The sequence below is a fragment of the Gossypium raimondii genome, chromosome 9, assembly GCF_025698545.1.
Source record: "Gossypium raimondii isolate GPD5lz chromosome 9, ASM2569854v1, whole genome shotgun sequence".
Classification (NCBI taxonomy): Eukaryota; Viridiplantae; Streptophyta; class Magnoliopsida; order Malvales; family Malvaceae; genus Gossypium; species Gossypium raimondii.
This window is the reverse complement of record NC_068573.1, coordinates 44101592-44129032: the sequence shown is the minus strand read 5'-3', so window position 1 is coordinate 44129032 and position 27441 is coordinate 44101592. Positions and strand designations below refer to the sequence as shown.

The 27441-nt window shown below is 35.1% G+C and overlaps 1 protein-coding gene and 2 long non-coding RNA genes across 3 annotated transcripts; 1 reads left to right on the top strand and 2 right to left on the bottom strand.

The window, feature by feature from the left end:
- Positions 1 to 587: 587 nt before the first annotated feature.
- On the bottom strand, positions 588 to 1691 carry LOC105800091 (uncharacterized). The gene is made up of 2 exons (XR_008188960.1): positions 1097 to 1691; positions 588 to 890 (listed from the first exon to the last, which is right to left on the bottom strand). It is a non-coding gene; the product is annotated as an uncharacterized LOC105800091 (long non-coding RNA).
- Positions 1692 to 1738: 47 nt separating this feature from the next.
- Positions 1739 to 2888, top strand: LOC105800092 (uncharacterized). The gene is made up of 2 exons (XR_001135732.1): positions 1739 to 2165; positions 2302 to 2888. It is a non-coding gene; the product is annotated as an uncharacterized LOC105800092 (long non-coding RNA).
- A 1392-nt stretch (positions 2889 to 4280) lies between these two features.
- LOC105800090 (DENN domain and WD repeat-containing protein SCD1) lies at positions 4281 to 26411 on the bottom strand. Its single transcript, XM_012630998.2, has 31 exons — positions 26035 to 26411; positions 25855 to 25948; positions 24777 to 24978; positions 23222 to 23363; positions 22998 to 23098; positions 22221 to 22284; positions 21916 to 22029; positions 19855 to 20075; positions 18559 to 18613; positions 18383 to 18466; positions 17284 to 17479; positions 17035 to 17164; positions 16932 to 16962; positions 16795 to 16839; positions 16284 to 16359; positions 16082 to 16155; positions 15953 to 16003; positions 15616 to 15773; positions 15315 to 15362; positions 13638 to 13695; positions 13462 to 13545; positions 8411 to 8669; positions 8124 to 8314; positions 7373 to 7437; positions 7128 to 7251; positions 6058 to 6239; positions 5889 to 5960; positions 5636 to 5796; positions 5489 to 5530; positions 5085 to 5290; positions 4281 to 4534 (listed from the first exon to the last, which is right to left on the bottom strand). Exons 1-31 carry the CDS (start codon positions 26206 to 26208, stop codon positions 4439 to 4441), a joined length of 3600 nt encoding a protein of 1199 aa, XP_012486452.1. The 5' UTR covers positions 26209 to 26411; the 3' UTR covers positions 4281 to 4438.
- Positions 26412 to 27441: the final 1030 nt, after the last annotated feature.

Here is a 27441-nt window from a genome sequence, read left to right as displayed (position 1 = left end):
TTGAGAATGAAACTCCAGCTTATGACACAAAAATGGACGTAAAAATGGGTAACAATAACACCCAAATATACGTAAATAATCATATGTGGGATCTTGTCCATAGAGAGCCTTATACGAATTTTGACCATTTAGGACTGAAGTGGGAAGACGATTGATGAGATAAACAGCACAACAGAACGCACAACCCCAATACTCCATAGAAAGATTTGGCTGAGCTAGAAGTGTGATGCCCATATCAACAATATGCCGATGTTTGCGTTCAACCACCTCATTCTGCTCAGAGGTATGTGGGCACGACAACCGATGAATAATCCCTTGAGTTGCTAAAATAGATGTAAAAGCTCAGAATTCACCACCCCAATCACTCTAAAATTGTTTTATAGTTTTGCCGAACTGAGTCTTGACTAACTGCTGAAACTGAACAAAACACTCTACTGCTTGAGACTTTTGACGAATAACATAAAGCCATGTAAAACGAGTGCACATATTAATGAACGACACATAATACCAATTACGACCATACACAACAGATGCAGGTCCCCACAAATCAAATACAACCAAAGCAAATGGATCAGTATATCTAGTAGTAGAGTTGGAAAATGGCAACTTATGAGATTTTCCCTTTTGACAGGCAGTACAAATATTATCAAGACAAAACTAAGCATAAGCAATTTTACATTTATCTAGAATAGTCTTAACAAGAGAAGCGAAGGGATGACCAAGTCGTTTGTGCCACAGAGAAAAAATATCACCACTGTCATCTTTATTCTGGAGTCCAACAGGAGTAGTAGACGAAGCTTCAACAGACTGAGCAGACATAACTGGCAGAGAAAAATGATAGAACCCATCACGAATGTGGCCCCTTAGTAAAATTCCTGAGTCACGATGTCCTTAACAACACAATACGTCGGATGAAATTTAAAAAACACATTATTTTCAGTGGCAAACTGAGACACAAACAGAAGATTCTTCCGAATATTAGGTACACATAAAATATTTGACAGGCGGAGCAATTTAAACTATGTAGGAACAACTGTATTACCAATATACGATATCTTGGCAGGAGTTCCATCACCCATTAAAAGAGAAGATGTACCTGAATATGGTGTAGAGTCATGTAAAGCCAACGCATCATGACACACATGATGTGTAACCCTTGAATCTGGATACCAAGAGTTAGATCCAACAGGCATAGGAATATAAGACTTGGTAACTTCATATTCTGAATCGAATTGAGTAGCATTAATTTGAGACTCGGTGGAATTAGAAACATCAGAGACATGCAAGACTAGTAGATGCGGAAGTCCAATACAGGGGTCGTACCTAGTGTACACACGAGCTCTTTGCTTGGTCCTCCAAAGAATAGATGGCCCGGACAAATTAGCTACACCCAAGGCCCGACGAGCTCGTTCAGGACCCAAAGAATTACCAAATCTCCACAAATTGAAACCGGCCTATTTGGTGGAGCAGGAACCAATGGCCCAACAGAAGAAGCCTTATTAAAAAAATCAAGTCCATTAAGAGAATCAAGTCCATTCGCCTAGGATTACCAGGCCCAATATTAAAATGTCCAACTGGCAGCCTAGAAAGCCCACCATTTATGCGCTGCCCACCATTAGAAAAAGAAAGCCCATTATTAGTGCACTGCCCATCATTAGTGCGCCCGTACGCATGAGGCGGCACTTGTCCAAGACCAAAGTGATCCACATAAGGCCCAGAATAGACGTGGCCATCATTTCCCTACGGATGAGACGGCCACATTTGTTCACCAAACAACGCGCCATGCGATTCCACCAAGGGAGGCTGTGGAACGGATACACCACGCCCGTGGCGGTCTGCCAGAATCGACACTGAAGACGACGAGCCATCGGACGCACGATTGTAACGAAAGAAGCATCTCTGGGCTGAATGACCAAATCGCCCGCAGATCTGACATTAAAGACAAGTACGAAACCCCCGACCTCGGCCTCCAGACGAGAACCGACCACGGCGAATAGAAGTCGTCTGTGACGGAGCGGCTTCCAACAAATTCGCACACAGCGGTACATCCAGCACCACAAGCATCGACCGACTCTCGTATTCAAGCAACACATCGACTAACCGCTGAAGAGGCAAAGGCTCCGATGAGAACGCCGCAAGGGTGATAATAGAATCAAACTCCGGAGGTAAGGCTGCAAGCACAATTTCTACTTTCTCTGCCTCCGGGATCCGAGAACCGGAAACTTTGAGTAATGCACACATGTTTTTAACTTTTGTTATGTACTCCGTGATAGATAAACCACCTTTTTTAATGGAATACAGGTCATGACGGAGTCGGGAAAGTTTCGTACCCGAAACGGCTGCAAAGAGACGAGTGGCGATGGACCACACATCACAAGCCGTTCTAGCCTCTGTAAACGAGGAAAGAAGTGAGGAATCGATTGTGGAAAGAAGCTACGAAGTGAGTAATCGATCTTGCTGAAGAAATGCCGAGGCATCCGGATTCGGCACAATCGAGCCTTTCGGCGATGGCACAAATTGCGGTGGAGCAGGAACCGTTCCATCCAAAAAACCAGTAAGCTCATAACCTTCAACTATTAACCTAACATGTTGCTTCCACTGAACAAACGTGCCTACATTTAGTTTAACAGTCTCATGACGCGGAAACGAGTGAATGAGTCTGGCACTAGTAAACACCGGACCTCCATGTTCGACGGAGGTAGAATCAAAAGCCGTGGTGGTCATGATCACAGGTCTCTAGCACCTTAGGCGACTAATACCATGTTAACACCTTCGGTAAACTCAAATATTGAACAGAGAAAACTGAAAAGAATAACTAGTATGAATGAAATTCTTTGTAATTGATTCCTTGATCTGTTTTACATAATAGCAATGATATTTATAGAGTACATGAATAACTGCCATTGCTAACAACTCATTTGCTGAAATAACAAACTAATAGCTAACTGAATAACAGATTTTAGCTAGCACACTTCTAATTCATATTCTTAACAACTTGGAAAGAAAATTAAAACGATGGAAAATTTAAGCGTAAAAATATAATTACCTTTTATCCATTGCTTAGTAGAGTTGAAAATAAAAGAAAAAAATCAAACATTTGAAAAAGTTTAAAAGTAACATACACATATTTCTCATTTTCTCTCATCTATTGCTCTAATTTAGAATGATTGATTTTATGTGTTGGAATGAAAAATGATTCTCTCTTATATTTTCTTCCGTCTCCTTTTTTTCTTTTTGCTCAATCAAATATTCAAATTTATATTTTAATTTAGCTTCCAATTCTTTCCACCCAATAATACTATTATTTGTGTTTTTTAGAACCGAAGTACAAGTACTGTACAATGATAAATACAAATTTGAGTAACCACAAGTATCAAACTATTACAAGCAGACCAAGTAAAATCGAACTATTACAACACAAAAGGATTAAAAATTGATCCAGTCCAAGTTAAAAACCAACAAACTGGAATTAACTGGACTAAAATTCTCATACATGATAGAACTAAGAGACTTGTGCATGATAGGTCTTGAACCTAGATACTCAAGACCTACTTTTAACCTTTTGATCATTATTTACGTTTGTTCTTTTTTAAAATCAGGCAAAATGTTTAACCATGGCTAAAAATATTTCTTCATAATTTTAAATTATTATATTTGAAATAAATATATTTTAAATAATTTATTATACGTAGATTTAAATTTAATTTCCTTGTTGAAGAACGTTAAAGAAAAGACGGCAATTTTATTTTCTATTTTTGAATAAATATGACAATTTTAATTCAAATCCTTTAGTTGGTGAAAAAGTGAATGTTAATTTATTATAATAAACACTATTGGGGAATGAAACTTTAAAATATGGCATGTTGAACATCAATTAGTTTCATAACCGAAATTTCTTTCCTCAGAAATTTTCTCATTCTTATCCTTCTCTTTAAATTTTATCCGCAGTGTTAGTATATACATCTCTTGATAAAAATAATAAAAAGGAAAATAGACATACCCAATATAACTTATTTCCTTCAACATTAAAAAAAAATCATTTTAACTTTCCATCTAATTTTTAGTCTCCTAATCATTAAATTTATATTATTTATCAAATCAATCCAAAACAAATAAAAATTAATATTTGTTAATTTTATTGATATTACATCTACATGCATGTCACATCAATAACTAATTAAATTTTCAAAAATTAATTAATTGTTAACTTCACATCCACGTGGGGATTGCTGAGTGAGTAATCAAATCTGTGACGATGTTTGTTATGTTGAAATTAAAGATAACCACAAAAAGTAGCCACTATGGCTAAAAAAATTTAATTAATTCTTCAATCAAAATTACACACCACAACATCTTTCACTTCCAAAGAAACGATAATGTGACCAAAAAAAAGAAAAATACAAAACAGTAGGAGGTGGGGGAGGGATAGAATTCAAACTCAGATGTTGATTGTGGCTTCCCAAAGCCGAAGAACTCCATTGCGACCCCCACCGCATATCCTTTTCCTTTCCAGGTCCGACACCACACATCGTACCTACGAAACCCAAACCAATGTCAAGGGCAACACACATGCAAACCTCAACTGGATTGTGTTCTAACTTCCAAAACTAGATCACAAATCATCTCTTTAAATACCCTATTTCACTCTCTAAATGAAAATAAAACAAAATGCTTAACCTTAACTCCATATTTATAACATATTTGCTGTTAGGTTCATTGCATATTAGAAAGTTTAACAACACTAATGAAAGATCCATTTGATATCCCCCCTTTTCTAGTTACAAAAGGATTTAATTTATCCTTTCCACTTCTCTCCTCTTCCCTTAATATCAGAAAGCACGATTTCAACCACATGCCACAGAGATGAAGTAATACAAACATAACTAGTTGCATTCCTAATCCCACAATTACATAAAATATCAAGGGCTACTTTCGTCGCACTATTAATGTTTCCTTTTGTATTGCAAATGCAAATATAATTTAATTATAAACAATCAAGAACTGCAAATTGACCCCAAAAAATGCATAAGCAGAAGTGAAAACCAAGAACCACACAAGTATATAGGGGAAATAAAAGCATATACCACAGCATTGGTCTTTTGTGGGGTCCGATAAAGTTGCCACCCAGACATTTTGGATCCTGTGTTAGGGACACCAAGCCTCTCTTGAGGCCGTTGGAAGAGAGACATTGAATTGTCAGCTGCTCCAACTCCTAACCACTGCTCCCCGGCATTTATAGATAAGATAGGAGCAGTATGAATTGTTACATTCTTCACGCATTTTATACCCTCTGCATGCAAAACAAGATACAAACTATAAGAATTATTGGAAGTAACAGACAAGAATCAATTGAAAGATTACCATCAACAAACATAATGAAGAATCAAACAAATTTAAGATTACACCTTCAGTAACTGCTTTAACCAGGTTGGATAAAAGCAAACCTCAAATAAAGATGAATAATGATCGAGTCCAGCATTGCACTTACCCTCATCATTTTCCCAAAATCGGAGCAGCCCATCCGTTGAACCTGAGAGGAAATTTTCAAAGTATTACTTCATTTAAAGCCCTAGACATAAAACTGTGGCTAAAATTCATTAACATTTAAAATAAACTAAACAGACTCAGGGCCAACCAGTTATTATTCCCTTGTCTGATGCTGAATACTCAACACAAAGCAGTGGGCCAGCATGACAAGCAAGAACAGCATCACATGTTCCCCGGGAAACAGTCCAAACTCTAGCAGTCCAATCGTCACTACCCGTAATCAGAGTGTCTCCAACCATTCTAATAGACCTGCATAACTGACACATGAACACACTGTTCCTTCCAAGGCTCACGTACAACAATTAACCGAAAAATAAAAATTTCATCATTTCTTTGCTAACCGTATCCATTTTGTATGCCCTAGAAGCTTGTGCATCTGCCTGCCAGCACGAATGTCCCAGATATTTGCTACCCTGAAATGCAAAGGATCCATCAGTTCAACTTCAAGGTGACAAGACATAAATCTAAATTTATCATCTACAGGCTAACTGCAAGTGATTTTATACATACGCGTCTCTGCCAGCAGCAGCCAAGATCCCAGTGGTATCATCATACTCCATGCATAAAACTGCACTAGAACAGCGACCAACAGTTGCTACACAAGTATCAGTTCGAACATCCCACATCTTAACAGTTCCATCCTGAGCAGCTGTTAGGACACGTTCACCAGATAGCATCCGCACACAGCTGACCTAGAGTAACATGTCGCGTTTCAATCATCTAATTCATTTAGAATCAAGAAAAAAGTAGAATTCGCACAGATTTATTTTCTCCTTTAGAACACCATTAAAGAAAAGGAATTTAGACACAATTAATTGCAATGAGGAAAAAAAGACATTACTAAGGCGAAGCTAATATTATATTTAGAAGATAATAATTCCATGATTAATAATCCTAAAAGTGGAATATTCAATTCAGTAATACGTAAACAAAAATACAAGAAACAAAAACATAGGGCTGTAGAGAAATGTCTTCTAGTTCAATTTTTTTTTTCCTCAAATGCATACATACAAAATTAGATATGCATGTCAATGCTTGAAATAAGTTTTTTCATATTCCTGCCTTTACTGAGAATAGACAAAATTACATATTTAGTTTAAAAGGCAAAAAGGATAAAAGACCAGAGGGAAAAGTCTTTGCTTGAATCCTTTGGGCAAAAAAGAAAAGAAAAAAACAATTTATGTTCCTTCTTTACTCTCTATTCAATGCTATCTCAATCTCTTTCTCCCCCAACCACCCTGCCCCTCCTCCCAACTCCGCCCACTCCATTCTGAAATTTTACATTCTGAGTACTTCTGAATCCAACATTGAAAAAAGAAACATTCAATGATGATCAATGCTACAATCATTGGTGATTCAACAACAGCCATCATTAATAAGGTAAAAAAAGTCAGGGTTTACTAGATTATGACTACAATAATGCTGATGATAACTGGAATTGTTCTATGTATATGCAAATATATCTTCAATAATGCCAACTGGTGCAGCAAAATCTGTATTCACTGTTTACATGTTCCTTAAAAAATGGCCACTTCAGTTTTAAACCCAGTCTGCAATCAAGATGTTATGAACAAGCAAACCTGTGCATCATGACCCTTTAGTTCCTCCAACAACTGGGTTGTTTGCTTGTCCCATACGATAACAGATAGATCATCAGAACCAGATACAACTTTTCCTCTATCAGAACTAATGGCACGGACGGTTCTGCATTGCAAGAGTTGTGGAACATGTAAAACCAACTTTGAACAACAAAAATTTGAAAAACGGAAATTTTTTAATGAGAAGAATGACCAATAAAAGTGTTTAAATATCACATAACAGAGACCTTGTATGTCCTTGTAACGTTGCCCGAAGTTCAGAACCGCGAAGACTAGGATCCCAAATCTTAACCTGGAAGATTTATGTACCCAAATCATAACTATTGAACAGAATAATTATGAGCAATCATAAATATTTGTATCAGCAAATGAAGTAAGATTTCATAGCATACAAATATGAAACACAAAGCACTTATTCCTTACACAAGCAACACTAGTAATTTAGCAAATATAGGCATGTCTGTATTAGATATATCATATATCATAACCACACTTTACAAGTGATCATGGATGTGGATGTGGAGTATAAAGACAGTAACTAAGTTTTGTAGGTCTCTAGTGAAGTACTCTTGTTTTGTTCAGCTGAAAAACCAACCAACAAAGCCTTAGAGACAATCAAAAGACCATAAGATTGTATAAAAAGAACTATAGGTCCCTCTTAATCTGAACATGATGCAGGACAGGGAAGAACAGAACAATTAGAGAGAGATTGACAATGCAAATACTCTTTGAGAAACACAACCGAAGACTAGAACAAACACTATATGAACTTCTCCTATCATTTGAAGACTAAACCAGCAAAGTTTGATCCTTTTTTCTTCTCTCAAAAAATAGATATTAGATAGGCAAACTGGCCAGAAGAGCACAGTAGAACCAAGCCAGAAAATTGGAGGGAATCCCCATAATGTTGTTCTAGAAATTCAGTCATTTAAAAGCAAAACAAGACCAATATATAAAATAAAAGATATAGAAACTCACCGTACAGTCGGTGCTTCCACTGATAAAGAAACCTGCATCTTCACGATCACCAACAAGATCCCACACCTCTTTTCTAGTTACACAATGCAAAGCAGTAACAGGACCACTATGACCCCTCAATATGCGAACATTTGTTTGTGTTTTCTTCTGCCCAGCAGAAGGCATATCTTGTTTGCGTGCATTCCCATTCTCTGATCAGTTAAATGATGATGAGTCATGAAACCATAGGGTCTATGACCTAAACATAATAGAACACTGTGGGTATCTAATGCTAACAGAAGACATACCTGTAGCACCATCAGAAGCCCATTTACGAACACGGCTAAATGAGTTTGTTCTTGATGATGTATCCCTGCTGAACATGCTCTGCACCCAGCTCCTTCCAACACCAGAAGCCTCTAGAGGTTCTTGATTCTCATCTGCAGCATCCTTTAGACGTGGTGATGACAATCCAGGAGGCAGTAGCAATTGTGGCTTCCCAGATGAGACACCCCAGTAATTGATACGAAGTTGATGGATATGCGACAAAAGTCCTCTGAGTTTTATCTGAAACATTGACGCAACATCAATTCAGCAATTCTATTTATGCTTGCATAAATAAATGTTCCATGGAAAAATAAGATCCAGCTCCAACATAAATAAAGTGCTTTAAAGCAGAGCATGAGAGATGTTAAAAAAGGAGAGAACAAGGTTAGTGAAATAAAACTAAATCCCTAACAGAAGTCAGAGTAGATTACTTATTCTTCATGAAAAAACTCAGAGGAAAAAATTCAGTTATACTTCTACTGCTTTAGTTTACAGATTTACATAGAGAGGAATAATCATTTTAAAGGAAATAAATCCTAATTTCCTAAGAATCAGTAATTGATATCCTAATTTACTAAGAATCAGTAACTGAGATTAGTTTCTATTTACAAGAGAACTAATAGTAATAAGGTAAGATTTCTATCCTTAATTATAGGGATTCCAACACTCCCCCTCAAGCTGGAGTGTAAATGTTAATCAAACCCAGCTTGCCAATAAGTTCTTCAAACATGTTTCTGTTCAAACTCTTAGTTAACATGTCTGCAACTTGTTGTCTAGTAGGTAGGTAGGTGATGCATACTTCTCCTGAGTGTATTTTTTCTTTTATAAAGTGACGATCTATTTCCACATGTTTGGTCCGATCATGATGCACAGGATTATGTGCTATGCTGACAGCAGCCTGGTTGTCACAGTACATCTTCATAGGTCTGGTATAAGGCACTTTTAGTTCTCCCATAAGTCTTTGTATCCAAACTCCTTCGCATATACCATGAGATAGTGCTCGATACTCTGCCTCTGCACTGCTGCGTGCTACCACAGACTGTTTTTTGCTCCTCCACGTCACGAGATTACCCCAAACATAACTACAATAGCCGCTTGTAGACCGTCTATCATTAACAGAACCTGCCCAGTCTGCATCAGTGTAAACTTCCACGCTTCGGTTGACAGTCTTCTTGAAGTACAGGCCTTTACCAGGAGTTCCTTTTAGATATCTTAGTATTCTATATGCAGCTTCCAGGTGCTTCTCCCTCGGGGCATGCATATACTGACTAATAACACTCACACTGAAGGCTATGTCTGGACGGGTGTGAGATAGGTAGATGAGCCTTCCTACTAGACGTTGATATCTCCCCCTGTCGATTTCTTCTCCATCCTCATTAGTTCCCAATTTAAGGTTAAACTCCATAGGAGTTTCAGCTGGTTTGCTGCCCATCAAACCAACTTCCGACAGTAGATCAAGAACATATTTCCTTTGGGAAATGAAGATACCTTTTTTCGACCTTGCTACCTCCATACCAAGAAAATATTTAAGACTCCCCAAGTCTTTAAGTTCAAACTCTGTACCAAGAAATTCTTTCAATCTCAAAATTTCGCTCGAGTCATTTCCTGTTAATATTATATCGTCGACATAAACGATAAGGATGCAGCATTTACCCTCTTCCGAGTGCTTGTAGAACATGGTGTGGTCTGCTGAACCACGCTCGTGGAGATTGTTTCAGTCCATACAAGGACTTCTTCAACTTACACACTTGGTCCTTGTTTTCTTCAAACCCGGGTGGGAAATCCATGTACACTTCCTCATTTAATTCCCCGTTGAGAAAAGCATTTTTTACATCCAATTGAGTCAAGTGCCAATCAAGGTTGGCAACAAGAGAGAGCAGGACCCGAATGGTGTTTAGCTTGGCAACCGGTGCAAACGTCTCGTTGTAGTCAAGACCATAAGTTTAAGTGAATCCCTTAGCCACCAATCGAGCTTTGTATCGATCAATACGGCCATCGGGTTTGAAGCATTTTTCTTTTGTATGACCAACACAATTGCAGTGACTACACCATGGTCTTGTTGATCCAGAATCATTTCCAGCACGTTGTTTTTGTGGCTGTGGACCTTTGGAGATGAGAGCAGAGGATTCAGTAGGACGGTTAGAAATCGGGGTCATAGGTTTAGGTTCCTTTGAATCTCCCATCATGACAAGACGACGCTTTTCTTCTCTTCTAACTTCTGCAAATGCTTCACCGATCGTTGGAAGAGGTGATCTACCCAGAATTCGGCCACAGACCTCATCTAACTCACGGTTCAGTCCTGCTAAAAACTCATAAAGACGTTCATTGTTGAGATGGGTCATAAACCTGTTGTGTTCTAAGCCTTCACCCCAATCTGCCTCATAATACATATCCAGTTCTTGCCACAAAATTTTCAGATTGTTGTAGTAGTGAGTTACCTCGAGTGTTCCTTGTCGGATATCCTTTAACTTAAGCTTGATCTCAAATACTTGGGAGGCGTTTCCAAGATCTGAGTAGTTTTCTTTGACTGCATCCCACATGTCTTTTGCAGTTTTGAAAAAAAGATAGGTGCGGCTTATATGGCCTTCCATTGAATTGATTAGCCAAGCCATTACAATTGAATTGTTGAGTTCCCAAGTGGCATAAGTAGGATCAGTTATGGTTGGTCGTGGAATTTCTCCATTGATGTACCCTAATTTGCCACGACCACGAATCACCATTAGAACCGATTAAGACCATTGCAGGAAGTTCTGCCTATTTAGCCGATGATTGGTGATTATAAGGGAGGAATTAATTTCACCTTGAGTGATTCCCTGATTGATATTCTAAGTTATTTGTGATGACTCAGTTTCAGAGAAATTTTCATTGATATCACCCATTGGAGGACTAAACCGAAGGAATTTTTAGGAAGGGAAATTAGAGAAGAAAAATAGGATCGAATGAATCCTAAAGCCTTGATGCCATGAAAAAACTCAGAGGAAAAAATTCAGTTATACTTCTACTGCTTTAGTTTACAGATTTATATAGAGAGGAATAATCATTTTAAAGGAAATAAATCCTAATTTCCTAAGAATCAGTAACTGAGATTAGTTTCTATTTACAAGAGAACTAATAGTAATAAGGTAAGATTTCTATCCTTAATTATAGGGATTCCAACACTTCATACTGAGTTTGCAAGCTTAATAGGGAATAACATCCCACTGCAACTCTGAAAGTTACTAACAGAATAGTAAAGTGCAGATAAGGTTGTTCCAAGTCTAACTTTTAAAGCATATGCATGACAGCATTCAATAATCAATCACAAACATTATCTTTCAAAAACCAGTTCATTTCCATTACCAAAACCCAAGTTAGAGATGCCAAAAGTACCTTTCAAGAAAGATGAGTTTTGAATCGGTGACCAAAGATGCTTATTTTGTGTGCATCAAGAGGATCAGCACTTAAGGAAATGGCACCTAACTGTACACAATTCATTAGGCACTCAAGCTATTTTCTGGGTGCAATATAGAATTATACTGATTTGACTGACACCATTAGTTATTTAATAATGCTGTGATGCTCTTCACCAAATTAATTTGCTATGTCAAATTACATGGAAATCAATTTCAATTACTAGTATGTTCTTTGTGTGAAAGCAAAAGGTACTATGAGGCGATTTCTCACCTTTATATACTAAGACTAGCACAAATATGGACTACAGAAATGAGAGGGTGCATTTGAGAAAAGTACTGACTTCTAGCTAGTGCAAAAAGGGTACTTCTGCACAATAAGTTGAAACCTTGAAAGCCAAACTTGAGGAAAGACAATATTGCATGAAGGAAAGAGAAGTTGCTAGATAGAAATCAAAATTAAATTCAAGAATTAACGCAAAAAACTGAACACCGTGTTCAAGGCATGAGGATTGAAACTGATGATGAACTTGGCAGGATAAGGAGCTAGGGGCAAGGCTGCAAGGACAGATATTTAGAGAAGTCCATATTAAGTATCCCTTTATTCGATGACAATGCAGTTTCTGATCTAGGAGTTGTCAGCAGATTAGTGGAGCCTTCACAAAAAGAATAGAAAGAAACTCAAAATAACTGATGCTAGGTGTGGATCCAGAGAAGGAACCAGTCATGGGCTTAGAGAAAAGGGCCAAACAGCACAAAATAAAGGAAGAAAGAAAAAGAAAAGGGAATAAGAGGAAAACAATGTCAATATTTGTGGTGAACATTGCTGATGAGGAAAAAAAAGAACATAGTATGGTACACGGAGGATGGTGAATTTTCTAGAAAAACTGGAGAAAGAATGAATAAGGAAAGAAAAAGAAAACTAAAGCCAATAAATTTTAAAGAAAATAAGTTAAAATGCTGGAACTACGTCCAGGTTATCAAACACATTTTCCACTTAAGCTGATAAGTGTTGCAATATTATAGATAGAAAACCGCACCATCATCCATGACCAAAGGTGAGTTAAGTTAGCAAATTAAACAGAAAGTAAAAGTGCAAACCTTGCGTAGAAAATGCTCAGTGCAAGTAACCAAATTAAACATCAATTTACAAATACAAGTACCATTGCAGCAATGAACCTGAAAGATGAACCTATATCTGTTATATGGGACACTGGTCAACAATTCCTCATCTGTTTTTTGTCATATAGAATGTAAGGGAATACAGGGAAATCCTAGATTCAAAACAATGTCACCTTATGCAGTTTTTAACTGTTCTCAACTTCATGACTAAGAATATCAGCTTCAGCATAGAAATAATTGTTTATCTTTCTAAACACAACACAAAAATTCCAAAGCACCTGTTACTTGAATGGCAATATATGACATGAGAAACTAGCGGAAACTTAAAACAGAACAGATTATCAGATAAAATAATACATCAAAAATAATCAAATCAGGCTGCAGAGGTAATCCCAAAGTATTCACATGTTTCTAGAAAGTTATAGGAAAAAAGAAGGTCAAGACACTATTTTCAACCATGTACTTCTTTGTCCCAATCATAATAACACAGTAACACACTACAGGATAGAAGGTGTACTTACTAGCAACTTATATCCAATATTGTTTCTCTCTGCTATTATTTCAATAATATACCAGGCATCGTTATCAGGAAGTCCTAGTCCAGCCTTCAAGATAACATAAAATATTATTAATGCTTACAGTTTTGGAAACAAAAAGTAAGTGTTAGAAGAGGATTCTGAATTACAAGACATGCTACCATGTGTGAGGCCAGTACAATGAGCTGTGCTGTCACCAAAGCTGCATAATTGGCAGATCTGAGAAAAGGAAAAACGAAATGAGATAAACATTAGTTTCCAATTTAAGACTCCATTAGGAGAAACTAGTAACAGATTCTAATATAAATGGGTTAGAAAATTTGCATGGGAAATAGGGAGTTCAATGGAACTGAAGACAAACCAAAGGACAATTGCCTAAAGGAGTTAGTCTCCTCATTTTTAAGGGAATGAAATAGAAAGAAATGATCATTCCTGATTATTACTTTCAATAAAAATTAGAGTAGTTTGATTGTATGATTTTATGGATAAGAGTGCTTTACCTAGCATTACCAAATAAGATTAAACCCCAACTGAAGGGCTATGCGATTCTGTTTTAGAGCAAGAGAAGGATATCCTCAATTGGACATGAGATTCAGATGTAGGAAAAATGAAACGAGAAAATAGGCTCAAGAGACAGCAATAGAGACCAAATAAACAGCAAAATATGGCTGGTCTCCTCAAATAATGAAGCGGAAGAGAACAGTGAAACCTATTGAAACATGATCTTAAAACTTTAAAAAAAAGTACACTTAATTCACTTTTTTCTTGATTTTTGTGAAAGTAAAAGGGTGATAAACAATTCAGGATAGGAAAAGTATTAAGAGTCAAGTGATAGCATGCAACTTTTCATGACAAACTATCAGCAAATAGCTCTTAACAGTAAATTGCAAAGGGATCAAGAACTAATTGTAGGTCTAAGGCAAGCCTCCTGAAATAGTCGCTTAATGTCAAATTAGAAACTGTCTTATCATGATTTTAAGATATATGCAGTGCGATTAAACCAAAATTACAGCTGCTTATCCCTGAACTAACTTCTAATGTGTAGATTTCTCCTAACAACATGAGAGTCCATATTTGCTGTGAAGATCCACCACTATGATAGATCTTACATGGTGTCATTTATACAGGGACAGCCAGGAAGGTGAGTAGAGTAGCAAAAAGACTTCAATCTGTTTCTTTAATCTTGATGTTCTCCCTCCATCATATCTAATGGCAAGATTGGACCTTATTTGCAGACCATATCAATTTTACTCCGCACCAGCCAGGGAATCTCTTTCCATTTTCAAACAGCATTCCTTTACCCCTTGAAACCCTATCAATCATTGGGGTTCGCACTGGGAACTAAACAGGAGAAACTGCAGGCTAGAGACATGGATATACTAAAATGCACCCCAAATAGATTTAACAAATATTCGGGTAGGCAGACTCATCCAGCCATAACTCAACGATGAGTAAAAATCAGCATGCTTCAACCAGCAAAAAAAGTGTGACAATCTCAGATCAAGTAGTAATTCTTACATATACTCACACTAGCTGAAAAATCCATTGAATCACAAAAACGTAAAACAAGTTGAAATCCAGATGAAAAGTGAATAGATCTAAAAGGGACTCGGTGAAACCCACAACAACAATTAAAATGTAAAATGATTCCACTATGTTTTCTTTCAAGACAACTTCTAAGGGAGACCCAGTTCCATGAGCAGCCAAAGTTCAAAACATATCATTACTATACCAATAAATAATTATATCAAACTTAAAGAAATTAGTTACATTTAATGCACAGACTATCTAAAAGAAAAAAATTCAGAAACTACTTTTTAAAAATATTATTAACTTACTTGTCAGAAGACTGCTCCACAAGATAGTCAAAATATCCTTCCCAAAACCTGAAAGAACCTTGCCTTAGCTTTCTAAAATTTCAAATTTTAGGTGCAAAACCCGAAGGGCTAAACAATGTTCTCTAGGGCAATTGAATAAAGCAACAAAATCTTAATTTTGGAAGAAACAAATACCACTTCTAAAAGTAAATCTTGCATAAGAGTAACTGATTTAATTTCAATTTATAGAAAAGTCCAACTTGAATAAACAGAAAATGACCGTAAAACTTAAGCCAAGGGAGTAATACACAGTAATACATACCGTAACTCCTCCCATATAGACAGAGAAATAAGGTGACGCTGGACATAGTCTGGAACATTATTAGCATCTTTCTTATACATCTCAGCAGACACTTCCAGGGCATCTCTAATAGTCAAAACATCATTTCGAGAGGTTGCACGACTGATAGCTGTTTTGAGCTGAAATTACGCATTAACATTTTTGGGAAAAGGAGAAAAAAAATAATTACAAGAGGATCATCAAACATTAAAAGGTCAGAGCAGAAAGTAAAAGAAAACAGCATATAGGAAGTTAGAAAACAATCTATTTCATTAACAAAAACATTTAAATTTGATAATGTTAATGATTCTTAACATACCAATTCTTTCACAGCTATAAACTGTTCTTCAGTCAGTTGACCATGCCATCCCTGAGCATGAAATCCAGTATAAAGTTACTAGTGCACTGAAACAGCTAATCATGGTATGCTTCTTATAGCTATACATACTGAATTTATGTGCTCTCTTATACACACAACAAAACCACTACCACCAATTCCCTCAGCGTCAGACTCAATCAAAGCTGCAAAATTAGAGCACAAAATATTGTTACTTTGCAAATATCTTTGAAAAATGGAAGCAGATTTCTCAACTACCACCATAAGAAGGCAGCGTAAACTATTAGTTAGTTTAGCTGTTCCTGAAACATACCCAAAATTGTGCCATATTCAAATGATGAAAGCGGATCTTCCCCTGCTTCCAATTTCAGAAGACGTAGCCATAATCCCTGTCAAAAGAGAAACGCACAAAATTTAATTAAAAAATATGAGAAAATGAAAAAAAAAAAAACACCGTAACAACTTAATCGTATCAGCTTGAGATTACAATGTAAGAAAACTATCTTCTTCCTCGTCTTTTTAGAAAAGACAGATTCATGAAAGAAAAAGACAACTGATACTTTTTTTCTCTACGCACTTCATTTAAGCACCCTGCTTATCTCCAATAAATACAAAGCAAACTCTCCTACTGACTGTCATAACAACAAAGACAAAAAAATTTGACGAATGGTATTGAAATATAGCCATAAGGTTGACATCGTAAAACCAACCAAAACCATATTTTATATATGAGAGAAAAGACAATTTTTCTCTTTTCAGATTCACATTGTAATGGAAAAGGCTTCCTAGGTATACAAGCAAAATTGAAACATAAAAGCTTTTACCTGCAACTTAACTTGTATGTCCAAAACCATGCGCTCTCTTTCTGCCTGTAAAGCAATGGTAGTTGAATTCATTTACAGTCAAATAATATTGACGAAAAAAGCTATTGAAACATCAGACAATGGTGAAAATAACTTACAGCCCTCTCCAATGAACTTATAGACGGTGAACTGGAAAAGTGAGAATGAACTTGTTAGTAAGCAGATTAACACGTATGACCAAGCACCAAAAAAAAAAACTACCTAGGGGTTTGCCTTCCTGAGTACTCAATAGCCCCATTTACAGCAGCAAGAATCTGCTTTCGCTTCTCTTCTTGCTCTTCTGTTCTAACATTGGAAGGGAACCTGTCATAGGTATATTTGGCACCTGATCCTGAGTAAATAAGAACATGAGAAATGGTTACATATTTACAACTTCACATGTATTTGTCACACTGAATAAGATTGATCTAAAAGAATTTAGAACCTTGACAAAGATTCACGTCAAGTTACCTGATACTCCAACATCTGGATCAGATATTGTTACAATCTCAGGTTCTGCCAAGATGGAAGGAAGAATAGAAAGAGGATTTTGTCCTCTTCCTAGGGCATCTTGTAATTTGTCAAGAAGATTATCATTGTTTTCGTCAGAACCTAAACCACTCTCCAGATAATCCAAGAAACCATGAGAATCTAGAAATTGTGCAATCTGCCAAAGGAAAAGACATCAAAAATAGCTAGAGATGAGCAATTTTTAAGAAAATAAATATTTTTAATTCACAAAAGAGTTGATGCATGCATGGAAAAAGAAACTGGCTATTCACCCATTTTAATTTCAGTACCATAAATATAGGTTTTTAATTTTATAAATTCTGGCTATTTCATGCAAAGGGACAACTGGAATTTCTGCAAATCCTGCACCTGGAATAAAATTTTATTTTCAATCTGTTTTATGAATTTCAGGAAATAGGTCAGTTTCTTCAAACCCATGTTAGTTATTAACCTGTCTTAAGCTACTTCAACTAGGAATATTAGTCTTCATAGGTCAGTAGAAGCTTAGCTGACTTATTAAATGCCTATATAATCTTGATATTACAGTACAAGCATTTCGATGAAATTCTTGAGCATCATGTCTTAATAAATACATATGAGAGAAAAGGGGGGGAAATGCAGCTTTCATGTTTTAGTTTGTTGAAGCATGGTTGCATAATAGTATTGAGTGTTCATTTTCTCCTTCCTCTCTAGCTACAATGTTCTCAAGTTACTTGAGACAGCATGACAAAAGCAGCCATAAACTCCATCTACTTATATGCTGCCAAAAATTTAATTAAGCACCGCTCAATTCCATCCTCAATTGAGATCTAACCTGAACTTAATGAAACCATAATTGTAACAAAACCATAACTATTTTATACCCCATCTATAACCTACCCTTTTTGAATACCCTAAGTTATCATACTCCTCAATGCAGCACATCATGAGCATTGACTTTGTATTGACAATCCTAAACAATGGCAAAGAGAACACTACTATGACAATATCCTTCACCATTGAACCATCACTAACAAATTCATTAATTAAAGATAACGTAAGCAAGCATACAAAGCATCACCATAGGCTCTGATGGCTGGTTGGTTGACCGAGACCGCTTCTTCAAAAATGCCTGAGTGTTAAAGACATGAGTGGCATTGTTTTCCTAATGAAAATCATTTCAACGAGATACTCAGGTTAGATTGGTCCAAAGTTAAAAAGCCAAACCCATACAAGATCAAAGACAAATTTTCATACCATGAAATTGCGGTAGCCAGCTAAGATTGAAGCAAAGAACTTTAAAAATATCAACCTGAACAACAAAAAATTGAGCAAAACGCACTAAATTTTCCATGTTAATCAGATGTGTATGTAAGAAGTTTAAATGACAAGCTGAGTGTTGCACAATATATAAGATAAGCATCCACAATAAAAATTATAAAGATTAATCAAATGCATATTCACAGCTTAGCTATCAAATACAGAACAGAGAAGAGAGAGAGAGAACAAAGGAACAAATGCTGAGAATAAGATGAAGCCTAATGAGAACTACAGGTAATAGGGAAGTGAGTAAAATCAAGAGGGAAAAATCTCTAAACTCAAACTATCCAAATCTCAGTAGCTTATAATACCAACTGATTAAAATATTAACCAGTCAAAGTATTTCCAGATCCAAGCCATAAAACCCTAAGATAAATACGACTCCCAAATATTCATACTCATATAAAACTGTAAAATGCAGCACTCCACAAAGGGAAATGCACTGCCAGTAGTTGAGGCAACAGAAAATATACCATTTACAATTATACCAAAAAGGAAATGTTTTAAAGCAAGAATTGCTCAAGCTAAGTGACTAAATAATCATCCATAAGATGATTTTTTTTCCAGTAAAGCAAATAGAGCAACTCTTGAAGAGAAATACAAGGTGAGACATAATATTACTAAGCAATGTCTTAAGATGAAGGCTATATAACTATTCCTTCAATAATATTGATGTGAAGGTAAATAGCCATAACAAATCTTTCTTACTATTTTTAATTATCTGAAATCATTGTAAAGAAGTTCAAAATTTAAAAAAACAGAGTCATGCAATAACCATGCTCATCATTAAAGATGACAACTAATTAAGAAAATATGGTCATTTCACATAATCACTTCTAGAGAGAGAGCAACAAGATAATTTCAAATATCAGTAACCTCACTCTGGAATAACATCAATCAAAGTTCAGAAAATATGATCAAGTTTCCTAGATACCTAATATTACACTTCTCTTTTTATTGGCAAAAAACTTCACCTAGTGCCTCTTTCCTCCTCTAAAAGTAAAATGAGAATGAAAAAGTAACATTTGCACTCCAAATCATAACAGCAACAATCTAAACCATGTCATAAAACAGGACTATAGCACTATTGACAGAAAATATGTACAGAAATGGATTTCATTGTTGTAAAGATGAAAATATTAGAGATTCCTTATGTCAATACTTAGTATAGAATACTCTCTATAGGAATGTAAATGTACATCATAAACATTTCATATGGCATACAAGAATCACCTTAGCTGAAGGTCGTGATCTTCTCCCCAAGGCTTGTTGATGATTTTAAGATTCTGATCAGATGAACCACAGAAATTAGCCCTCATCAGATCTATCCCCACCACATTTGGATGCAATAATTTCAGTATTTCACCACGCAATAAACTTAATTCTGGCTCAGGAATCGGTGGTATTTCTTCAGTCGCGGTGATTTGATTGAACTCGAGATCCACGATAACTACCTAAAACAGAAGCGAGGCAAATTGTAGCTTCAAATATCAAAGTAAAAGGTTCAACATGAACAAGATAAAATTACAAAGCAATCAGTCACTAAATATTTGGTAGCAAACGCTTAAGCTGAATAATCATATGGACAATCACACACTTGAGATATTCCGATTTACTGTAATTCTTTGGTGGATAGGAGGCAAAATATGATACTATGAAATGCAGTAAAGCCTAGAAACAATCCCAGAGAAAGGAGGTGGATCAAAAAGCCTAAAGACTGAATCCAGATTGCTTGATTTGCTGATTCCCTCTTTTTTAATATAAAAAATGGGCAGGTATTGTTGGAAGATCTTGAGCAAATAGACATTTAACATTTATAGCCAATAGACATTTAATTCAATATATTTGTTTAAATACCTTACGCTAGTACTACTTATGTTATAACTAAATAGTTCAAAACAGAACTGCTGCACTAATAATATTAATCAACCAACCAACAAAAAAATACGCAAGGCAAGCCTCACCAGCAAAAAAGGATAATGATGCAAAGCAAACCTAACCCTTAATATAAAACACAAAGGATCAAAAAAATCAAAAGCAATAAAGAGAAACAAAGTATAGTTTCTAAATTAAAAGAAGAAATTGACAATAATCTTTAGCTTTAACACATTGCAATATTTCCAGGATGATAACACCATTGCTTTGAATAACTTTACTTATCTCCATGGAATTCAATTTTAATCTAAAACCTAAGACCAATTTTATAAGACAAAAATAAAAAGTAAGAACTATCTCAAACTACAATTAAGTTTGGCAATTCCAAATTGCTAACAAAATAGAAAGTATTCGGTAGAAATTAGCTAAAACTATAGTAGGGCTCTATAGTAGGGTATAAGCCAATCAAAGAAAGATAATAGATACTTCAAAAATAATCCATCATTCATTGCTTGACACTAATTTAAGAAGATTCTCAGATTGAAAAAAATCATTAAATAAAGAGTGATTAATCATGTTAAATGATGTAAATTTAAAATTTTAAATGAAATTTCTTGAAAGATGCAACTTCATCAATAGTGCAAATGTTCAATAACTTTTGCTGAAAAGTGCAACCACATTAACAATATAAAGACTGATACCTTGAAACATATTGAAGAAAAATTGCTACATGTATTTACATAAAATAAATAAATTTTATCATGATAAAAATACTAATTAAAGAGAGATTCTATGGGAATATAAGTTAAAATAATTATAACTCCTTTATAAAAGCAAGAAAATTAAAAACCATCTTGAGTATTTTACCTCTGCCAGCCAAGGAAAAAACATGAAGATTTATTCTTCTCAAAAGATCAGAGCTTACAAACCTTTCCCATAATGAATAGAAAAATAAAAAAGCTGGTATAATATGTATAATGACATGAGATTTAGTTACTTAGTAAGCCCTAACTTTTGAATATTGTTTGATAAATTTAACTACTCAAACATTACCTAAAGTGTTTTATTTTTTTTAAATATCATGATATTGAAATTTTCAATGATAAAATTTTATTAATATCTATAATACAAGAATGAAATAAATATTATTTTATTAATTTTCAAAGTTATTTTTCTCTTTGGTGCAAGGGCTCTACAGTTCAAACCTAGGATCTCAACCCAAGCAGCCATCCCCCATCCCATTGTGGCTATGGCAAGATCATTCACATAAGATAAATGAAGAAATAAAATAATGAGAAATAACAATAATTACTGAAATTCACATATAATAAAATGATATAAAAATACTACAGGAACAAACTGAAAATGATAAAAAGAATACATGGACATGTTAAACACTGAAGTTCATGAAAAACTTACACCGTCCATTCCAAGATTTGATGTATCAACACCTGAATGAAGACCCATCATATATGGTGTTGGAGCGTCAATGTAGTCTACTCCACTGAAAAACAGTAATGGAATGTAGACATGCTTCAGCACGAAAAAAAAGTTTAAAGATTAGATTAAAGTTTACAAATTTCTCATACAAGGAATATTCAGTGATGCTTATAGCCCATCTAACTATATGAAAAAGAAAAGAATAAGGGGGGTTATCCTTCAAACAACAGATAGTTCCAACCAGTTTTTCAATAAAGAGAAGTTATTCAAATAGATAAACCTACCTGCCACCGAAATGGATAAATCAAATGGCATATGGCCTCCGATGCTAGGGTCAGAAGTGAATACCTGCCAGAAATTAACAAAACAAGGGAAACTTATTAATAGGACAATAACCAGCAGAAGAATACGAAGAAAACGGTGACTAAATCAGCATCAAAGTAGATACTAACAATATTGCATCAATTAGATCTCTTGGCAGCCTTAAATACATTTTATCACAGCAACCACATGGTCCTAGGTTCAAGTAATCAAATTAGCTGATTAACATAAGACCACATCAAACAAATGGGGCATAACATGTACAGTTTCAAGAACAAAATGATTTGAGTTACTGATCACTTTACAAAGTTTTTTTTTTCCTTTTAAAAGGAAGTTACTTAACTGAGTTTAAGCAGGAGATAAATACAAACAGTTTGAAAAGACTTTCAAAAGTGGTTTTGCATAAAGGGTCTCTCAAGGAGCTATAGTCCCTAGCATGAGCTATTAGTAGAAAGAAGTATGTCCCTTCAAAAAAATTGTCTCTAGTATGCAATTGCTAAAACACTATCAAGAAGAAGCTGACACTAGTCATAATTCATAACCACAATGAAAACTGCATCAAGGTTTGCATCTTCAACATGCCACTCTTAAATAGAGGAAAGCTGTAGAAAGAGCATAACTCCAATGGAAACATAAAACAGCTGCTGTAACCCCTCATTACCATTCCATTAAAAGTGCTCATATCTACATCATAGTAGGAACTGAAAAGAATTTCCTTTTCCCTAGATTTAGAAAATTACTTGTTTGATCGAATCAAAATCCTCCTTTCAAGTAACACAGCAGTAAAAAGTTTAATCAAGTTGTCAACGTCCAAACACTGTACCAATGGCTGAAAAGATATCTGCAGCATTTGGTGAAAAGATGTCAGCTATTTTATCATTTATGCTGTTCTGTTCAAAAATAGTTACTTAAGGAAAATGAAAAAGAATCATGCAGTAAATATATAACAGATAGATATTCATACATCTGCTTGAGGTAGACCATCTTTTGGAGGAACCTCCACAGAAAGCAAACAATTGTCAATAGCAAATAGAACCCGCTCTTTCCCAGGTGTAGGCAAAGGTACATTGGAGACCATATGTGCAATAACATCCCACAACGGCTTGCTGGAATTGTCACAGAGATAACACATTAAATGCACCGAAAGGAAAAACAGATTTTTATATCTCCATCAATCATAAAACATTATTCACATATGTAAACCATAAAGGAAAAATGTGTGCACATAAACTATTGATGTCATCCTGAAGAAGGAGGGTGGGGGAAGAGCACTGGCACTATCCATGTCTGTGCAACTGATCTATTATACTTGAATACACTAGAGCTCTAAACCCTTCTATTATAATTTTGAGTTAATTAAGGATTAATATAAAATCCCTATAATTGCTCTTTACTGTTACTTAGACGGCACTAATGTAAACAAGCCGATGTTGCGTGTGGTCAGTTGGTGCCTAATTAACAAAAAGATTCATGACTTTTTTGGCCAAAAAAGATTCATAAGTTGATCTATTTACTATAAATCCATATTTAAATTTGAATTGAACTTAAACTTTATATTTTTTTAATAAAATTTCGAATCAACTCCAACTATATCAAAAAAAAATTTAAAAATAATACTGAAAGTTGGAAGTTATTAATAGTCTGCTTATCACAATTAGCAATTGCAAGTCGGACAGAAAAGGTAATTAAAAAAACTACAACAGCAACACGTACACGCAGAGAGAGAGAGAGGGGGGGGGGGGGAAGGCATCTTCATAAAATCAAATGGACATCGTTTGGGCACATGATTCTCACGACCAACTCTGAAAACCAAAGTTAAAACACTCAAGCACCCTCACATTAACTCCAATGTTAGAATGTGAAACTAGGATTAAATGTGTAGAGCTGGCAGCTATTGCCCAGATCTGACATTTGACACCAATTGGCACCAGACAAAAGCCTAACAACTACTGGACAACACAAACACAGTACACATAGCTCTGAAAATTACATTTGCACTGGTTTCAGCATAAAAGGTGCAGTTGGGGCCAAATGGCCTGATCCAAAGCAAAGCCAATAGAAGTCTAACTATTGATGCCAGATCAGTGTTGTTTAGCATTTCTTCCAACATTGATCATAAGAAAGAAGAATGAATCGGGAAAATAAATTCAAAAGAAGATTCGTTAATGAAATATTTACTCTCAAAAGTTGAGTTATCTATCTTTTCTAAAATTAAGTATATTAATGCCACACAAATTTTAACAAAGATTATATATTATTTAATTAGCTTGATTAAAAAATAAGTTACATCATTAAGTTTTTGCAACGTAAGTCAGTCAGAACATGTGGTGAATTGTGATTAAAGTTTTTGATATACAGGCATACCATATAAGGCATAATCTGTGCTCCTATTCAACCAAACTAAGAAAAGAAATAGAGGGAATAATTAAAGTTTCCAGTTTGTTTTTGGTTTCCAGAACAAAATGTTTTTGGTGCACAAGCTACTTACTCTTTATGAATTATGACAAATGAAAACTCACCTACTACCACTAGGAGAAAAGCAAAGTGCAAATATCTCTTCCAGTGCCTCCCGAAGGACACGAAAACAAGGTGAACGTGAAACAACGCAGATACATTTGTCAGCAAATGAATTAGGCGGAATACGATAAGCTTCTGCAATGTCCTCACAAACTGGATCCCTAAATGTGATGCAACTGACATAAATTTTTGACCCATCTCCCTCTGCAGAAAATAATTAATAAAAACTGATGATGTCAATGTTTTTGGAGAGTAAACCCATAAACAATAAGAAATGGGATTATTACAATAAAGGAAATAAACTGAAAATAAGAAGAGAAAATCCTTAATCTCGTGTCATGAAACATGTCATTGTTTGAGAAAAATCTCTACACCAGGTAACCTGCTTCATTGACACGCTTATCCTACCAGCAACTTTACCAATATTCTCTCCTACTAACACTTTCTTTAACATTACTAAAAATAAACACTTTCTTTGACATATTTGCCTTACTTCTCATCTCATCTCAAATTTCAGGGTCTGTAAGTGGTTTCTATTCCTTTACCTAATTACCTAAGAAGATGAGAAAAATTACAGCTTTTGAGTTGCCATATAACTTTTCTGTTTTTAGGCTGCCTTATTAACCATGTAAAAACACACGCAGATAACTATAAAAGGGATGTCAGATGAGACAACATAACATTTGAAGTATTGATTTCTGTCAAACATTTGTTGGTTAGTAGCTGCATTTAATTTTGCATAAGTAAAATTCAAGAATCTCTCCAAGTTGCAATTCTTCTGTTCTATAGCAATCCAAGCTTACTGGAAGGGTAAGCAGAACCCTTACCAATCAGCCAATTAATTGAATCCAGCAACTACAAAATCATACCATCCACGTTATACAAATAGGGGCATGTTCCAATTACGCAATAAGTAAATTAAGCTCAAGAAATTCTCGTTACGTATATATATATATATATATATATATATATATATATATATATAAGAGTAGCTTTCGTAATAACAAAATCTTCTTCACTGCAACACTAACTACAACAAAATTCTTGCATAAGAAAACAATAGGGAATACCGTGTCATACCAGTCAAAACAATGGGATAGCTCCGGGGATGAGATAAGGGATCATTAGAATCAAAGCCTGATGGAAACAACTCCACGCCAGCAGGCAACACACACTGCAAGAACAAAGTTTTAAACACCTCTACGGCGAGAATTGGGAAAACCAATTAAAAATTCAGGAACTGCTGGGCTGGGGACTTACGGTTGGGAGCTGAGGAGGTGGCGGCGGATAGAGGGTATGATTGAGAGGCGGATACTGGTCAAGCAGAGAAGGCAAATACAAATACTCAGTTCCATGGTATCCTTTCGTCCCGTCCAGTGTTCGAATCTCGGGGCCAAGCCCGCACACCACGAAGTACTCAAATATTCTGGCCATTTGTATTCTGTTTTATGTTGATTGGATCTGATAACGATGAGTCGATCTCGGTTGGTTTATAGCTATGGTCTTTCAGATCTGATCTGCATTTTTGCTTTTCTCTATCTGGGTTTTTGGTGAATACTGAGAGAGATTCGGGGACACCAAGGAATTTAATCGAGAAATAGCTGAAGGAAGCTGCTTTTTGCTGTTTTTCTCTTTTTTTCTCAAAAAAAATAATGTTAAATGTAAAATAAATATTCAATATAATTATACTTACTGAAATTTATATTTATTATTTAAAAAAAAACTAAATTGTCATTCATTAAAAAGAAAATACTTGTCGGCATTTGATTATTTTATCAAATAGATATTGGTATTTTTTTATTTTTTATCTCAATTTTGCACAGTTTTAGGTAGTTAATTTGAATAAATCCCAAATTTTGATTCAAATTATTTTGATTTTCATTCATTTATTAATATTGTTAATTTTTTAAGGAAATGTGTAAATATGCATTTCAGTACTTGAATTTGTTTCAAAGTTCAAATTCATCCCTTGGAACTTTAACTTAGCTTTAATAAGGTTCAATTTAGTACTTAAAATTTTATTTTGGTCCAATTAAATATATAAACTTGGCTTATTGATTTTAAATCAACACTTGAATTTAGATTTTTGTCCAAATTAGTACTTAAAGGTAAATGACTTATTTGAACCATGAATCTAAGTCCATGTATCAAAAGACATATTCAAATAGCTAATTGAACATAAAAAAAAAATTTATGATAAATAAACATATCATAAATATGAATCTTAAATTGTGACCTATTAATCAAATGTTCACTTTTTACAAAAATAACATGAGTTCAAACACTATTATTGAGAAGAAAAAAAGCATCATAAAGGTAGTTTCGATTTTTCACATGTACAATTAACAGCCACCTAGTGAATCACTTACTTTTTAGAAGCTACCATACCACTTCTTACTTTATTTCAATCGACAAGTCGGAAAAAGAAAAAAATTAATAAACCGCTTTATCAAGTAGACCTTTCTGCGGGCATTTTGCAGCACTATTTGTGGTTTTTAGAATATGAGTGAGAATCATTGAAAACTGTAAGAGAACAATATGAGATTTTTAGTATTTCATCTCTCTTGTAATTATTTGACTCTTTATGTCTGTTAATGGGTCGCAGCATGCATATTTTGGTTTCAGCTGCTAAATGAAACCCAGTGCTTAAACAAGAGCGAAGTAAGA

What these genes read in the sequence shown, in the direction of transcription:
- LOC105800090 (XM_012630998.2), bottom strand. Translation starts at nt 26,208, where the DNA reads ATGGCCAGAATATTTGAGTACTTCGTGGTGTGCGGGCTTGGCCCCGAG. An exon ending in GTGGAGCAGTCTTCTGACAA is followed by an intron (nt 13,696 to 15,314) that starts GTAAGTTAATAA and finishes TCCTTTTCTCAG; the next exon opens with ATCTGCCAATTATGCAGCTT. An exon ending in GCTGCTGCTGGCAGAGACGC is followed by an intron (nt 5,961 to 6,057) that starts GTATGTATAAAA and finishes TTTGCATTTCAG; the next exon opens with GGTAGCAAATATCTGGGACA.